General features: G+C 44.3%; 1 protein-coding gene across 1 annotated transcript; it reads right to left on the bottom strand.

Annotated features, from left to right (window-relative positions):
• rag1 (recombination activating 1) lies at positions 1-17983 on the bottom strand (the record flags this gene model as incomplete). The annotated part of the gene is made up of 7 exons (XM_083973543.1): positions 1-1745; positions 2599-3722; positions 3814-4162; positions 5202-5284; positions 16433-16727; positions 17137-17328; positions 17956-17983. 7 exons carry the CDS (start codon positions 17981-17983, stop codon positions 1-3), a joined length of 3816 nt encoding a protein of 1271 aa, XP_083829669.1.
• Positions 17984-18271: the final 288 nt, after the last annotated feature.

Here is an 18271-nt window from a genome sequence, read left to right as displayed (position 1 = left end):
TCAAAAATCATTCACTTCCAGAGACAAGTTCTCATCATCCGGGGTCTCTATCGGGTCAATTGTAGCTTGCAGAGCTTTGGCAGAGTCCTTGTGAGCCTCCATAAACTTCTGCAGGTACTTGGAGGTGTAGAGCCAGTGGTGTTTCAGCACGTCCTCAAGCTCAAAGGCCTTCGACTGACGTGCATTCATCTTCCGGAAACGCCTGAACAGTTTGTTTGCTGACTCGTTCCCCTCACTGGCCCAGGCGCCTATGGATCCATCTCTCTCTATGATTTCAGGCACATGGGCCAGAGTCTTGTGTAGGTAATTGGTTATCTTTCCGTTGTACCTGTATTTGAAGGTAGAGGACAGGAGGTCGGCAAAGTGCTGGGAGTTAAAGCTGTAGCGGCACAGCTGGTCGGGGCATTCCTTGGCTGGGCAGGTGGCGCGCCACACAGGCCTCATCTGGAGATAGAGCCTCATGAGCTCCCTCAGGGCCTCTCTCCTCTCCTCTGAGGGCACCAGTTCACACACAACCTCCACAGCCTCTAGGGTCATTAGCCTGCGGGCGTAGTTACCATTCATCCTCATTATCGGTTTAAGCTTCATCTTCTTCCTCAGCTGTTTATCCAGGGCTGCCCTCCAGCTGCGCCTCTCCTCCCGGCTGGGGTTGACCTTCTCATACACCTCCCCGATCTCGTCCTGGAAGATTTTGTAGAACTCAGTGGCATTGCCGATGTCACAGTGTAATGCATCAAGCATGGGGTGAGTCTCCAGGAAGGGCTTTGCCGAGACCCCTTTGACTCTGTCTCGCAGTTCGTCCGCTGACTCTGAGAAGGGGTTTGTTCTCCATATTTCATACCGTTCTAGGTTCTCCACGTGACTGCGGGTGACAGAGTGCAGCACCATGTTTTTAGAGGCCTCGGCCCGACTGGTGTCACACAGGGTGCAGACGTACGTGGACCCCGAGGACTCCAGACCTTCCATTTCTCGCACCATCTTCTCATCGTATCCGGTACCTCTGAAGTGGAAGCGGAAGGAGCGAGAGAGGCCACCTATGGATAGGATGAGCCTGCTCTCTTTCATCGCTTTGCGCTCTGCAACCACAGGCCCCAGGAGAGCTGTGAGGGTCTCGTGGTCTGACTCATCCACAAACATCAAGCACAGGGGCTTACAGGACAGTTCTGAGTTTGGCCTTGTTTCGGTGAAGATAGTAACCTCCTCCCCCTCGTCTGTCAGGACGGAGACAGACATAACAGTGAAGGAGAAACGCACGGCTTTCTCAGGAACAGGTGGTCCTCCGCCGTGCTTCTCGCTGACATCGCCCATGCCATCACAGCATTCCTTGATCATGACAGTAAAGCCTGAGGTGCAAGCACTGTCTTCCATTCCTTTCTCTCTCAGTCCCTCCATGATGTCCTCCTCCAGATCCTTTAATGCTGACACCAGTGCCACATCATAGCGAAAGCGACGAGTGATGGTGTCAGCCGGGGAGTCATCCACTGAGGAAGCCCATCCAGAGAGACCATTAATAATGCCAACATTGCAAGATGGTGACACATTCTTGAGAGCTGGCTGCCATTCAAACTGGTGAAAACCGGGGAGAAGCTCTTTCTCTGCAGCTCGGAGGGAGTGCAGGGGCTGGAATATCTGGCGGCCACTGGTGGCTTTGACAGTCCGGTACATCTTGTGATACTGGCTGCAGCTCAGGAAAGTGTTCACCCGAATGGCCAAGCACACTGCGGGATGCAACCCAAAGCCTCTGCCTGCAGAGAGAGAAAAAAAATGAAGGGAGACAGACTTTTAGAAAAAGACAGAATGAGGCAAAAAATAAATAAATAAAAACAGATACAAAAGAAAAGTGAGAGGATAGCACTGAGACATGAGGAGGATTATTTTACACCAAACTGTGGAAGCCCATTTAAAAAGAACGACAGTGTCTCAGATTTCCTCATTTGATATCCTGTATTTGGAGTCATTTATACCATGACACAGAGAGAATCAAGAATTTAACACCCAGATGTGAATGTATCATTGTCAAAAGCCCACAAGCCCGTGATTACAAAATCCAATATTTCCTAATTTCCAAATGTTATAAGGGGACAGAGGGCTGAATCAGTGGAGCTGGCAAAAGTGATGAATTGGCTGCAGATGAAAACAGACACCAGCTGGCTTCTATTCCCCAGAGAGGACGATGGTGCTGTCTGTGTAATTTGCAGATACAAGAGCTGCTGATGTTGTTTTGATTCTAACAGCCCCTTCACAAGAGTTGTTATTGTGCATTAAAGAGAGTGTGAGAATGAGAGACTGACAGACAAGCAAGACAGAGAACGAGAGTGGGAGAGAAATGGGGAGGGGTTGGGCGTGTACCAACAGTGGTTCAATAGACACAGATGGACAATAAGGAAATGCTTTTCAATCAAAATCAATGAAAAAAACTTTCTCCTTTCGTATTTCAATAGTGAACTTTCCATCTCATTGTTATTTATGTGATGACTGTATTCCTCAGAGCTAGGAGGAAATATTAATGAATAAACACTATCATAATTTTCATTTGTTTGTGTCCCTCTTTCTTTGGAGTCATGCTGATTGAACCAAAGGTTTATAATAGCCTATTACCTTGCATCATGGCCTCGAGCTCATCTGCTTGCCGATGTTCATTCCCAGATCTCAGTGCGAGCAGGAACAGTGTCAGACACACAGACTTCAGGTCACCACCTTCCTCTTTGTCTGCAAACACTCTCACCTGGTTCTTCAGATCCCTCAACCGGTGCTTCTGGGCACGACGGGTTAGTGACAGCAGGTGCTGACGGGGTCTCCCCCCTTTATTGGTTAGCAGGTAGTTATCAAGCTCTGATGACTGCTTTTTTACATCGTGCTCGTGGTCCCGACAGTGAGCTTTAAATGAGTCCAACCTCACCTGCTCGCCACAGCTGCCTCTGGGGCAAAGCAGAGGTAGGGAATGCAGAGCTGATAAAAAGGCTTTGGCAGGCACGGTGAGATCATCAGGGCCACAGGACAAGTTGCAGGCCGGGCAGTGAGGTCCCAGAACGTGGTTGTACTTTATAATGCAGCTGCGGCAGAAGAGGTGCCCACAGGGGGACTGAACTGGATCAAAGAGCAGGTGGTCACACACCAGGCAGGTAAAAGAAAAGAGGAAGTCCACGGGGAGCTTATCAGAGATCAGCTTAGTACTCAGGTGGTCTTTATGGCAGCGGGTGATGTTCCTTACCCACTGTTCTCTCTGGAGACTGGTTTTCCTCCAGCCCCTGAGCACTGGACCGTGATGGCGGTCTCCAAATGATCTCAGGACTTTCCTCTCGCCTACAACAATGCTGTCAGTGTGTTCCCACCTCGTCCTTTTTGCCAGGCTCTGGGCTCTGGGAATGCTCTTCCTCCTCTTCCTCCCGGTACGCTCGAATGAGCACTTCTTCGGAGAGCAAAGGTTGCAGGGGGAAGAGTGGGGTTTCCACTCTGGGACTCTTATTCTGGAGAAGCTGCAAACACCGCCTCCTCGTATGGCAGCCATCCAGCAGCGATGGCAGAAAGAGAGAGGATGGACAGCTTCTGTGTCCTCTGTCACGTCCACTTTGAAGACTTTGAGAATGACCTCTGGCCAGGCTGTAAACTTGCAGCCCATTTTAGGCAGCGCAGCTTTACTCGCCTCATCCAGATCCCCGTGAACTTCATGCACGGGTCCCTTGACTTTCCTCAGAACCCATCCACAGAGACGGCAGAGACACCTTAATAAAAAAAAAAGTGTTGTCAAAGTCTTCAAGGAAAAAAAAATATAGGAAATATAGTGAAAATTACAATATAGTGACATCTGATTACCTGAGGTGGTTCATGTGGGTGTCCATTTCCTCTAACTTCTTATCTACCCTCCGGCCCGGGCCTTCCACATTCTCCTTGCTTTTTCCCCCAAGGCACAATTTCATGACACTCCCTGGACTCACACTATTATCTAATTCTATTTCAGGAGCTGCAGGAGGTGAGATCCCTAACAAGACTCCTTTCTCAGCCGGTGTCTCACTGGGGAGAGGAGCCTTCTCCATGGACCTCACCCTGAATAGCTTAAACTTCCACTGAGAGTACTTCGAGTGAGGATGATGGAGCTCGGCCGGCACAGCGGATCTGGGGCCATTCGTCTCCACTCTCTCCTCCTCCATGATGTGCGTTCGATCTTAGACCCTGGAGAGGAGAGGGAGCTTTAGCTTGATACATTACAAAACTATGAAAATAATTTCTGCTGCCCAAGAGAAGCACATTAATGGATAAAGAGAAGAGATTTTGAAGGGTTAGATCCTTAGATATCCCCAGTGTCTTCTCAGCGTTGAGCCCATGACACAGTCTAACAGCTTTACTTGATTCCTATTGAATTTACAACCTGAAATCCCACTGAAGAGAAAGTAGTGAGCCCTGACCTACAGTGCCGTATTATACCATAAGTGGCATTTAGATCTTGTGTAAAATGCATGAGACAAGCATTGGAGGATCGATACAGCACCAAAATCTTTGTTTCTCTCATCTTCAACCCCCTCGCTCAGGGAGCCATTGTGACTTTTTTTCCTTTGACACAGCGAGTTTGCTAAATGGGCAACCTTATCCGTAGCAAGGCTGTCAATCATTTATATTAGTCGTTTTCTTGGCTTGAGAGAATATTGAAACCCCAGGAGTCTCCAACTGGCATTTTAAATGCGAAGAGAGAGAAAATCAGAGACACTGGAAACTTATTTCATAAATACAAAGATATTGACCCAACAGGAGAGAAAACAAAACAAGAGGCATCATATTGAATTGAGATCATAAAGAATTATTCCAAACACAACGTGGTTCAATTTCAGAGCTGTATTTCAACAGGAAAGTGCTCTTATGATACAGCACAGGTAGGATCAATGATACTGCAGCACTGACAGACCTTATTTCATCCCACACACACACACCCATACTGTCTAGCTTCCATTACCAGTTCAGACAATAAAGCAGTCAAACAGTCTTAGAAACAATTTCATAGTTGAGTCTTACCATCGCACACCTGTAGTGCACACACTGTAGCATCTTCCATCTATCCATCTTTCAGTGTTCTCACTATGCTCTCTCCCTGGGAGGCTTGAATCTGGAAGTCTCCTTCATTTCCTTGCTCTCTGTGCACTTCACATGCTGAACTCTCCTTTGAGACAAACAGCTGAGCCTATGTGCATGTGTGTCAGCTGGGCTCTTACCTTGTTTTTCAGTCTCAGCTGGCGTCAGCTCTCCTGGGGGTCCTCTCCGCATGGGCGCACAAGGGAAGCCCTGGAGCTGAGCCCTGCACACGACATCGACTGTATTAGAGTGTCTTACAGTTTGCAGCATCCATACAATGGGATTGCTCCTGTCTGTGTCCTTGTGACTTGTATTTATACCCCCTCCTTTAATGGGATCCCAACAGTCAGACCCAGCCACCTGATGGAGGCAGCTGATTTAGAAGGAAAAAAAACAAGGTCAACCCAAAAACACGGTTGCAAACATGCACATGTACAGAATCCAACAGCCATGCCCTAAAACAAACAACTTTCTACCACACCACACTGATCCCCAGCTGGAAGCACTTCTATGTCACCTTTATCTCCCCTGTCTGTTATCCATCTGCAGCTTCACCTCATCCAGGTGGCCTCACTCTGACAGAGAGACAGATGCTTTAGACTCATGAAAGGGCTACTAGTGCAGAGCTCACACAACAAGGCACAAAATAACCGCTCTATCTTGTCCCACAGGCAAACAAAAAGCGTGTGAAGTATTGCATTAAAAAATACTTTATTTAGACACAGAGAAATGAATTTGATAAACACATGGATGATGACAGGAACTCACAGAAATAAACTGACAGACTATGTCAGCACATTAGCAGCTTGTTAAAGGTGATGATACTCTTTATTTATCTGCTTCTATGTTTGACTGTCAAACGTGTTGAGGTGTTCTCTAATGAGGGCGCATTTAAAGGGTGGTGTAAAACAAATCGCCTGTTACTTTACTGTATGTGTATATTAGTCATTTTCTTCTCTTACAATAGCGAGATCTGTCAGAAAAAATAGAAAAAAGGTGACATTGTGGTGATGTCTTACTGTAAACAGACATGACGTCAAAGCGTCTGTGCATGAATGTCAGAGAAGGCAACTGGGGGATATTTGAAGTGTTAGAATGAAAGAGGAAAAATAGGGAACAACTGTTTTGATAATGGCCGGTATTGTTATTATTGTCATTCTAATCTCTCTCTGTATTATTGAGACTTCTCCTCATGCCACTTCTCATCATCTTTCAGTGTATGTGAAGGATGCTGCAGCAATTCAGGTGTTGACTGCTATGAATCAAAAATGACAAAGGCGGCAACACAAGCGAGTTGTATCAGGTTGAATACCAATTAGCAGTGTGTGTTAGCTGTTGGAGTGTGAACGTTTATCAGACACTTACTATTCCGACAAGTGAGTTTTCAAAACGACATGAGCTCACGTACAGAGGCCACATAACCACAGCCTGAATAGTCGGGCGAAACAAACCAGAAAATACACATTCATTGTGTCATTTTTTTTTTATATAACCGCATTGAATGTAGCCTACATTATGTGTTGTATTGCTGTCATGTTGTTTTTAATCTGGTCTTTCTATCTTGTCAGCAGTAACAGGGCATGTTCTAATTCATTTCTCCCAATGCTGTCTCTCTGTCAACATTCAGAATGAGTTTTAATTAGACAGTTTCATCTGATATAATGTCTCAGTAGGTACGTGGAGTATTTGCCCAAGATCATTCTTGTTTGTAATTATCCAGGGGATTAATCTGGTGTATTCGCCACAGGAGCCTGTTGCTGTTGCGCTGGAATTGCCAGCCAACTCATTAGATACACAGTCAGTGGGCACCAAACAACAGTTGGGTCTCTCCCACTCTTGTCATCTTAACAGGGGAGCAGGATGAATACTGGCAGGCTTTTGCAGCTTCAATTTGGTGCATATGGTCAAGTGTGACCTTAAAAAGCAATGGCAGTATTTTTTTTTTCTTCTTAGTGACAAGCGTACTTACAAGAAAATGCTGCAGAGCAAAAATACACAGAAAAGTAAAAGCAAAAAAAAAAAAGTGTTGCTTACAAGCTATTCAAATCCATCAGACACAGCTGGGAGATTTGAAGTACACAGTGCTTGATGTATTACGTATCCAAGAACAAGCAAATGATGGATTGTAGCAAGATGTTCCCAGCCTATTTATAGTTGATATTTAGATTTATGACAGCCAGGTAGCCACATGTTTCCAAGGTAAACGGCACACCTAGTACCATAGCAGAAACGGAGCTGCAGATGTCTACCTGACAAACAAGCAGTGACCCCCTGAGACCCTCATCTCTCTGCGCCTTCTAATTGACTTGTTATTGATCAACTCAAAGACAGTCTGATTTATGGGGAAGAGGACTTGTGGAGACAGCCACCTGGCATGGAGCGGAGTGTTATGAATGTGAGGAGCAGACCCTGAGGGACTAGAGAGGCTGCAGTTTAGGGGGACATACAGGAGTTTGCAATGCACCGGCAAACTGACAACTTACAGGAGTTCTGTATGTGTGTGTGTGTGTGTGTGTGTGTGTGTGTGTGTGTGTGTGTGTGTGTGTGTGTGTGTGTGTGTGTGTGTGTGTGTGTGTGTGTGTGTGTGTGGGTAGTGGGGGTTGTGTTTTTCCTTATATGACAAATTTAAACAACAGCAGTGAGCAATACACAAGTGTGCATGTGTGTTTGTGTGTATGTGAGCATGTAGCAGGTGTGTGCAGGCAGAGAGAAGGATGAGTGGGAATATAGCAGAGCTGCCTGGTACATGTGTTTTTTGTTTTTTGTTTTATTTTGTTTTTTGTTGTTGTTGTTGTTTTTGGGGGCAGGGGGGTCGGGGGGCGTGTTGAAAAGGAGGCTGGGAGGGGCCTGCTGGTCTGCTGGTGATACACAGGAGCAAGATCAAATAAATATACTGTACATTTGTCTTGCTGATCCATCCTTGAGAAACTGAAGAATCATTTCACTTTGTGGGTCCAGCAGGTGTATAAAACAAAGAGACAGACTGACAGAGGAAGGCAACAAGAGAGAGGGTGCGAGAGGTGCAAGAAGCAGATAGACAGAGAAAGGGGGATACAGTAGTGATCTTGAGTAAAGGAGTTGCACAGGATAACAGGCTTAGCTCAGAGTGGAGAACACAAAAGGGCTTAAGGCTGATTGCAGGCTGTGACAAGGAAAGGGGGGAAGAGATCAAGCCTTCCAGGCAGAACTATGTAAGCTAAGGGTCCAAAAAAAGGACCCTCTGACAGCTCAAGTCACATAGCAGCTTAAGGGAAAGTGTCAATAACAGAAATGAACAATGAATTAATTCAACAGCAGCATCACTATCTTCTTCACAAAGGCATAAAATGTCACCATCGCCGACATTTGAATGCTCTGACCAAAATTATGATATTTCTAAATGTCATAAAGAATGTAGGCGTCTTTATGATTGTATTCAGGGTAAAGAGTGTATTTCACTCTCATATTGCCACTGAGTGTTATGCAATATATTGAGTATTTGGTATGCAAATTTTAATTGCCTTTTCATAGCATGCTTAACAACTTCCTCTGCCTCGCCCAGACAATTCACAGTGAGTTGCCTCCCACTGCTGTCCACCTCTTCCATCCCTCATCCGGAGACATGATTTGGTAGATCAATACTCAAAGAGGTAGACTTGAATGCAGAGCTATTCGTCAAAGCTACCTGCCAGAAAGAACCCCTTACCCCACCACTCAAATCCCCCCTCATTCATCTCCCCCTGTCTCTCCCTCTCAAAGTCTTGTTTCTCTCGTCTCGCCCCCCCACTCCTCTCACCCTCACCTCGGCTTTTGTTAATAATCAATTATGTGATTATTCCAATGAGGTGATTAATTACTGTCTTTCCCTCCCTCTGTACCACAGGTTTGCATGCTTATAACCACACAGTGACAGCCAGGGGACAGCTGAGTTGAGTGATGCTGTCTTGAGGCCTCCCATGACCCCGTATGACTCGGCTGCATTTGTTGCCTGCTCATCCTGACTGATGGAGCTTTAACAGAGAGCAGAGACACACCACAACAACATCACAGCTTCTACAAATAACATTCCCCACAAGCTGCTGACAGCCTGACACCACAATATCTTCCATGTCCAGCTATCCAAATATTCATTTCATTGGATAGTCTAGTCTTGGGACCGCATTAATTCGTTCCAACTCTTGCATTATAACTTTCCCTGAGGCGCTGCAGAGTTATTTTGGTTTTGGACAGGTTCCATTCATCTCTTCTGTTCTGGTGAGTTAGACAATATGGAGAACAACATAAGCTACAGCAACTGTGAGTGTCCATTTTAAGAACCTCTTTCTGGAGAAGAAACAAATCCTATTGCCATAGCAAGATAGGCTACATAGAGGTCAATAACATGCAAAGATTGCACTATAAGTACTTGGTGCGATCGTGTAGGCGTGAGCAGAACAGCCTTATGAAAAGTGAGACCTGCGTCTGAGCAGACAATCCAGATGGGTGTTGATCCACCACTCACAGTAAACCAAATGAAATTAAACCCTAAGCCGGATTCAGGAGCGCTAGAGTAGAGTGGGGAATCAAGACCAGTGTCTTTAATCAAAATAACAATGCTCTTTAATTCTGTGTTAATTAAATGTAGATTTCCCTGATTGAGGAGCAGTCTCCTTGATACCAGGGGACCTCAGTCACGTAAACATCCACTCACTGGATTTGCCTTGTGTTTAACCACGTATTATTCCTCTTTCCTCAAACTGTCTGGTGCTGGTTTACACAGAAGGACTGTCAGCTGAGGGATGGTGGCTTGCAAACATCTCCTCAAGATTCCAAACGTTCAGCATCCTTGAAGGGAGGATTTCATGGCAAATTGTTAAACACCTTAACGAGTGGGTTACACCCGTACAGTTCTGAAATGAAACGAAAGTGACAGTAAATTCTTGGCGCTAAATTCCAGGTTATTTGTCTCTTGATTGGTCATTCTCCTTCTCAGCCTTCCTCTCTCCAGTCCCCCTCCATCAATGTAATGAGCAAATCATGGCCACTAGAGAGAGATGTAGAGAGAAAAATTGGTCCTATTATATGTCAAGGAGTGTGAAAAGAGCAGCGCTGTTGTCTGTCAACTCTAACCCCCAACTATCTCTGGTCTTAACTTCCCACCAAACACAAAGAGCTCTTTTCCCACACGTAGATCAGCTTATTATTTCCCTGTCTTTTAACTAAAAAGTCCATTATGGGAAATGCCAGGACAGCCGTGCCCTTTACTACACTAGCTCTGCCAGAGCTCAGACAAGAGAACAATGGACACGGTAACACACGCCGATTCAGGGCTGATTTAGAGTGACTGGTCTTAAACCCGACTTACAGAGTACAGTAATTATAGGAGGTGAAGGGAGGGGCCGTGAAGGATGCTGTGGATAGGTGGGGGTCTTGGGAGGGAGGTTGTTGTCATTTGGCAGCCAGTCCAGTTGGAGAGAGAAATGATTATTGTAGCCAGAGCCTGGATGGTGGAGCATTTATCAACTAGTCATCGCAATGATTCACACGATCCAGCGGGGAGCCATTATTTTACCACCCCGGTCTCTCACAGCAACCTGCTGGTGGTGAGTATGATGATAGCTGTGGGCTTTATGAGCACAGGAAAGGGCATATACAAAAGCTGTTTGATAACAATAGTCTGGGAAGTCCCATTTCTTTCCAGAGAATCATGTGGATTGGAGTACACTGAGAAAGAATGGAAAAGCTGAGCCCAACTCGGGGGTGTATGGCATTCGTTCACTGCAGCAGTATACAGAGATGCCTCGGGAAGGGACCGGCAAACATCTGGTCCCTGTAGTTGGGAGGGAAAGTAACTGGCTGTGAATACATAAAGATCACAAATAAATACACCATCCACCTGCTCAGCTACTGCTTTTGGGACCGAGAAGATCTGGAGGCATTGATACAGTTTTTAATCGTCTGGCCTTCCCCAACAAGCAAATATAACAGCCTCTGCATAAGCAAATAAATTCTTCACTGAACAGGGAATATGGGAAAGAGGCGAGGGAGGTCTGTATTGGCCTTCTCGTAATAACAATGATAAGAAATGCTACTCTTCTATTCATACTCTCCTCACTCTTCGAGCTCCAGCTTTTCCTCTCGGCTCCCATGGGACACACATCATGCTAATATACACAGGTTTTCATCCCTCTTATTTCTGTGAAAGACTGACAGCACAGACAGAGACACACATAGAGGGAGAGAGAGGGGGAGAGAGTTGGTGCCTGTTTATTTAGTCAGACGGTCTCACGTGTGGAATAGATTGGAGCTGGAGAGGAAAGCCGTCTGCAATATAGCAGTTGGTGTCAGTGGGTGAGTGAATGATGCTGTGCCTCAAACCGCTTCACACGTTATGGTGAACAATAAATTGAGATTTTGGACACTGACAAATTATCATCATCGCTGACAGGTGTACAATAATGGAAATGACACGTGTGAGAATTAAATACATCATATATTTAGAGATAAGACTTAGCATGTCCATAGTGACAACGCTAACATGTTTGACTGTTTTTTGTTGTTGTTTTTTCATGTTCACCATCTTAGCTTAGCATGTTCATATGCTGATACTTTGCTAATTAGCAAAAAGTAGCCTGCCCCTATAAGGCTGAAAGAACAGTGATTAGTTTTTGACCTGACGATGGCACCAGATAAAAAGTCATTAGGCAGTAGAAGTTATTAAGCTTGTGTGGACCATTAAATCCATCTACTTACTAATACTGACATTGCCTTCCCAAGAGTCATATCTTAATATGGCTAAAGTAATGTGCATGCCATGGAAACTATTTTTCCACTCCACTTTTAGACACTTAGAATAAAAAATGAACAAGTAAACGCACTGCACTAGGTAGTATAGAAGGAGTCACCCTGGACCCAGCCTGATTGAGTGAGCGCATATTTGTCTACTCATTCTCACAGATCTCCTTATTGCCCTCTAGATTATTCACCCATGCAAAATTCTTTCCCCAATGGCTGCAACCGCGTCTTCATGTCTGCCTTATATACTCTTTTTTTTTTATTCCTTCCGCTTACTCTCGCTTCACTTCTGCGTGCCATTCACTGTCATTGTGAAAAGGTATGTGTGACTCCACTAGTAGAGCAGAACCCATTATCATAAATAGGCCAATAAGTAACTTCACACAATGTGTCTCCAAAGCAAGCACACTCTATATGCAAAGCAGAGGCGCACTGTTAAAGAAACTGGCGCCAAGTGATTATATTTGTAATTTAATTTCCTTGGTCACACAGAGATAAGAGAAGGGAGCGGCTACAGTTGGCCAGAGATGAATAGGGTGACGAGAATGGGACTACAGCTTCATTGTCTGGACTGAGATGTCCGAGACGACACCTTACGAGGAAGGGTACCAGCGGGCGGACAAGGTAGGCTGCACAAACTGGAATTCACCGGTCCAATGTCAAAGACACAAAAACAATGTAAGTACTAGAGAGCAGAGAGAGGAGTTCTGTTATGCAAAAAACACCTGCACTCTCAAACCCAGTGGATGAAAGCAAGTAAGTGCAGGATAATCAAGAAACTCCTTTCCCCTAATGCAAGCCATGTCTTTTCTCCCTCTCTCTCTCTCCCTCTCTCTCTCTCTCTCTCTCTCTCTCTCTCTCTCTCTCTCTCTTTTCTATCTCTCTCCTTTGCACTCAGTTCTGCTGAACAAATGTAATCAGCCGGGTGGTCTGGGTAGGATGTCAGTCACAAAGAGCAATGGCTCATTGCAGATTCCACAGGCGAGATGAACTGGGTCACTGCAAGAAAAATGACTGAAGGACACAAAGTGTACTCCCCCCCCATATCCTTGTGCTGCCGCTCTCTTTCTCCCTCCCTCTGTCTGCTTTTTCTGAGATTGTAGGACTGCAGACATCAAATTTCCTGATTTTTCCATTTTCTAAGAGCATCCACTTATGCTGATGACAGCGCAGTGGAGGGCACAATGCTGCAGTGGTCAAACTCTGATTTTGACTACATCAGAACATTGGGGGCTACAGAGAGCTGTTTGTAAGGGAAGGAGAGAGAGAGTAAGGTAAGGAAATCTGACACCGCACAGGGACAGTGTGAAACTATTTTGTGACATCTCAAATCCTCTCTCCCCCTTTGTTCTCTCCTCCCCTTATCTGTATGTCTGTTTCTTCCCCGCTGTCTTGTCTTTCAGTGTATTTCCTCAGTGTCTTCACTTTGAACCCAACAGCATTAACCTGTCAGGAAAGTTACAAATGTTCTGAGTGAATTATGTAAACCACAGAGAAATAAAACTGCAAAAAGCATGGAGTTCTCACTTTATTTCATAATTCATCATGCTCCCAGATCGAGCCAAATAAAACTTGACTTATTAAGAAGTCCAGCACATTCTGGCTCAAAATCGTCTGAAATATGCCCGACAATATTTATCACACTTTGTCTACCTGGCAAATAAAAGTCAAACACACACACACAAACACAAACACATACAAATACAAGCACATAGTGTGCTTGCGTGCATGTGTGTGTGAGTGTGTGTGGGATTTCATTACCCAGATGAAAGCAGTGTCTCACCCATTTCAGCGGATTTCATTGCGGAAGGCGAAGCGATAGATGTTACACCAGCACCACCAAAAGGTGAAACAAGGAACAACAGCTTCCTCTTATTTGTGTCCTGGTCCTTCCCTCGCTCCCTGAATACAAACTTACAGCTCTGAAAATCAGATTAAGGATGCTTCACCCTTATTTATCTATCTCAATGAACACTCCCACAGACACAAAGGCGTGCACAGAAACACACACTGCCCGCTGGGGGGTGGCATGGCGACACTGCAGCATAATTAGTGGGACATGGCTGTATAATTGGTCTCTAATTGATATGAAGAGCAGCGTTTATCCCAGGTTGTGTTCTACACATGCTGCCGGCCGTGGGCAGGAAACGTCTGCGGCCTGTTCAATCTTGGTACCATCTTCTGATTGATGTCTCTGTAGCAAATGCCCTTCAACAATCAGCATTCACAATCTCTCTGTGTGTCTATCAGGCCACCTGTCTATCTCTGTGTAGCATCTCTCCCCCCATTCATCTGTCATTTCTTCCTTTGTGCCTAAACATCTCACTATCTCTTTCTTTCCATCTCCTCCATTGATTCAGGATGTCTTCCTCTGAAGGCTTTCTCAACCTTTGGGCTGTTTCTCTCAGGAAGGTGAAAGAGCAGCGTTTGTGATGTTGGATGGTGAAATGTGGAGTGTTTGTTTATGAGATGCAGGCAGCCATAAAAGACTGCTAGTGCTTTCAAGGGCCCAGACAGTACATACCAGGGGAAATAACAGCAACTTAAGAAAAAAAGGAAAATCAAAATGTCAAAAGTGCTTTTCTTTACCAAAGAAAGCCAGTTATCTGCTCTTATAATTTATCAAATGAGGTTTAAAGAAGTTTCTTTGAAGAATGAGGACTGAACCATCCTAAAACTGCTGAGAGGCACAGCTGGACACAAGGGGTCAACACGCAGTGAATTGGATGGATTTCAAGTTTAGCTGGTGGATGCTCTATAGAACAATTCTGTTCATGGATCGCGTGCTGGTGCAAGACGACCTTCAAGGACATTCTCCTCATTTACACAGCAATTAAGCACTACCCTGTTGGTAAATTGAAAAAGAGACAAAAATCCTCTGTGGATTTAATAACAAACTCATTACCAGGGCCCAACAGGGCGGAACTGCCTTTTAATTAGAGCAACACCTGATTAACGCCCAATTAACAGAGCCAGAGCCACTTACTTCTCCCCCACTTTGGCAGGTTGAGAACATAAACATAAGCAGTCCGGCATCAGAGTGCTTCCTCTCCTCCTGGGAACATGAGAGAGAAAAGTAAATAACGACTTTGGAGGCAGTCTGTTGTCTGGTGGTCCAAATGCTCTGCAGAGCTGGAAACTGTACGCTGGAGATGCATGAGGTAAGTGTTTCACAGAGGAAACAGATGTAGGACTGGCTGGCAAGAATTCCTGCTTCGCTAACCATGAAACTCCTGATAGTCTGATGTAGGACAACTGTCCCATCAGTGAACCTTTATGTTCAGTCTCAAAACCTGCTCCCAGTCTTCCCATTGTCAGGTTATACCAGGGGTGTCAAACGTACGGCATGAAAATTACATAGCAGGCAGAAGAGAAAGAAATACAAGAAATTTCACATGGTTCATAATGTTTTGTAAAAGGATAGTTCATTAAGTTCTTGTACTACTTTGTACTAAAATTGAGAGTTTACGTTATTTATAGGTTATTATGCTATTATTTTACTGGTTTGGCCCACTTGAGATCAAATTGGACTATATGTGACCCCTGAATTTAAATAAGTTTGACACCCCTGGATTATACCCTTTGCCTTTACAGAGACACAGCATCAAGGATGTGAACTTGTAAAACTTTTACTTAGGGTTTTACACAGGAACAGTACAGTCACACAGTGGTTCAGTGAACATACATACAGTAGAGTACATTTAGATAGAAATGGGAATAATTTAAAACAGCTTACAACCACAGATATTTGTGCTACTTATTGCTCCTAATCAGCAGCATACAGAAAAGATCAGTGTATATCTGCTGTTAGTATTTCACAATTGAAATGATGTTCCTGAAATCAAAACAACATTTTAAAATAAGAAATTCGACAGAGCTGCTCTTGTAAGGTTTTTTTTTTCAGATAGATAAGGTAATAACTTGTCCCTACAAGTTATTTCTTGTCGGAATAAATCACTATCTTGTGAGGACAAGATAAAAAAAAAAATCACTTTGTAGGACTTTAGGACATGCATAATATTCTTGAGTTTTACTCTCAAAAGTGTCACATGCTCATCACAAGGTGGTACTATTTTAACATTCATCAAGTACACTGCAGCACCCACTGAATTGTTTCAGGTAAGGGTAGAAGTTTAAAGTTAAAACTTGGATGTGTTCCCAGCCCAGAGGCAAACCTGGACAACCATACGAGATTCAAATCTTAACAAGCACCAACTCCTCCCCATCACCTTGTCATACTGTAGGACAGTTCTCATCTTATACTTGGTGGCAGGTTTCTCTGCCGGTATTATTGGTCCTTAGTGTGTTTTTAATTTCATTCCAGTCTACAGGTTTATTGAAAACGATCTGCAGAGTTACCACCCCAGTCAACCCTGCAGGAGGCTGGAGCATTCAGTCCCACTGACTTCAGGATTCAGCAAATCCTAATTCCTCTAGACAACACTTAACTGCAAACACAGTTAATCAGTATTCAGTTATAAAAAGCACAGATGAACTGCAGCTTTCTCTGAGTCTGTGTGCATGAATGTGAAACTTCAACACTTTTACATGAACATTCAAACGTTTTCTCTGTCAGGTCCCCATTTCTGCCATCCCCGTTCAAGGTGATGACATGTACCTCTTTGGGGTCAAGTTGCTTTCGCTGGTACCGGAGAAATATCCGTCGCTGAAACATCGTTTAGGGGAATTAAGTTGAGAGGAAATCCTCCAGGACTCCACAGCTTTCTCTAAGTCTGGTAGGATGTCTGGCACAACAGCTTGTTCGGCGACAAAGACTATCATCTCCACCACCAGCAGCAGGACCCAGCCTAAAGCTCCGATCCAATAGGAGGAGCCGAGGCTGGAGAAGTCTTGACGTATTTCCTCCCGGTGCTGGTATGTGAAGAAAGACCAGCTGAGGAGGAAAAAAAAACCTGACAGAAGAGGAAAAATCAAATCAAGTATTATTGCATGGGATAAAAGTTATTAAGGTCAATTATTGCATGCCTGCAGCTTCAGAAAAGAGTTTATATGATAATGAACTGCAATTCCATGGAAAGTAAAAAGTCTGTTTAAAATCTGCTGCCTTGGAGGGTATGCAAATGAGTAGTACATAAAAGAATTTCTGTAGGTGTGGGTTTGACATGAACTACACAAACCAAAAGGCTATTTGGAAGTTAATTGGAAATGGGAAATTTTTAATCCTTTACTCAGTGCATATATATTATTTAAAAACTCCCACGACATCAGCAGTCTAATTATTAATAAAGCAAAACATAAAACCATGTGATGTGGCTCAGGAAATAAATGTTTGACATATTGTGAGTGGTGAAGCAGTGTTACCTGTAGAGGCCATGGTGAGTAGCAGCAGGGTGGTGGGGTAGAGCGCCTGTCCGGCCATGAGGAGAGAGCGAGTGTTGGAGTAGGAGCGCACCGTCTGAGATGTCCAGCAGAGGGCAAATACCAGACACAGAGCGGCAGTGCTCACAGCCATCAGGGAGGAAAGAACCCCTAATACCCTCTCTGCTTCCTGGGCTGGAAGACACAAAACAGCAAAACATACACACAGAAGGTTACCTTGACTAATATCGACTGGTGAAGTGATGAGTCACTGCTGTGGATGCCTCCACACAACAGCTACCTGCCTACAACTGAAACCACACAAGTAAAATCATGAGTTCATGTACTTTTTCAGCACTGATACAAAGACTGTAGCTAATTTCAGACTCAATCTGAAAATGTGCTTAGTGATGTGGACAATGAAAAATGACACATTGCCAGGGGATTTCTTTTTTTTTTTAAAGCAATGACCGGCATACTACTGGGTTTTTAATTTCTCTGTTGCTAATAGCAACCTGTACTTGTACAGCTCTGTCACAGACTGACTGACATTGTTACCACCCACCCTTTTATCACCTTTCTCTGACCAAGAGAATATTGACATTTACAGCTATTTTGTGATTGTTCATTTAGATTTTCCTGCTAACGCTACTAAATGACTGAGGCTAATGTGTTGCTAAAACATCACACAACCAGGCAGTTAATGGTGGAATTAATTAGCTCTAAGTGTTGTATTTTACTGTTTCTTGCTCTTGTGAACTCAGGATGTTTAATTCATGAATCATTGTGTTGTACTTCAGGCAGTTCATTCACTGGTGATACCTTGTTTCTTCCAGCAGAGTCTATACATTCTGATTCCCATTTTTAAGAGGCTAACTATTTTTTCAATACGTTTGGTATTGTCCCCCCACGCCCCCATCTCTTACTTTTGCTAATGCATAATCACTGTCATTGCATTTGTTGCCAAATGCTGCTTTAAAAGTTCAAGCAAGAACTTGAAAAGACAAGAGCTGTCTTCAGCCTAACAGGAAGTGGGTTACATTACTGAATACTTGAGCACACACTGTGAGGGCACAGGACTTTAGACTGAATTATATTCTTTCTCAAAGTGTGTTTGTATACAAAGTGATGGAACACA

The sequence above is a fragment of the Trachurus trachurus genome (genome assembly GCF_905171665.1).
Source record: "Trachurus trachurus genome assembly, chromosome: 6".
In the NCBI taxonomy this organism is placed as follows: domain Eukaryota; kingdom Metazoa; phylum Chordata; class Actinopteri; order Carangiformes; family Carangidae; genus Trachurus; species Trachurus trachurus.
The sequence above is the reverse complement of the archived record's forward strand: the minus strand, read 5'-3'. Positions and strand labels throughout refer to the sequence as shown.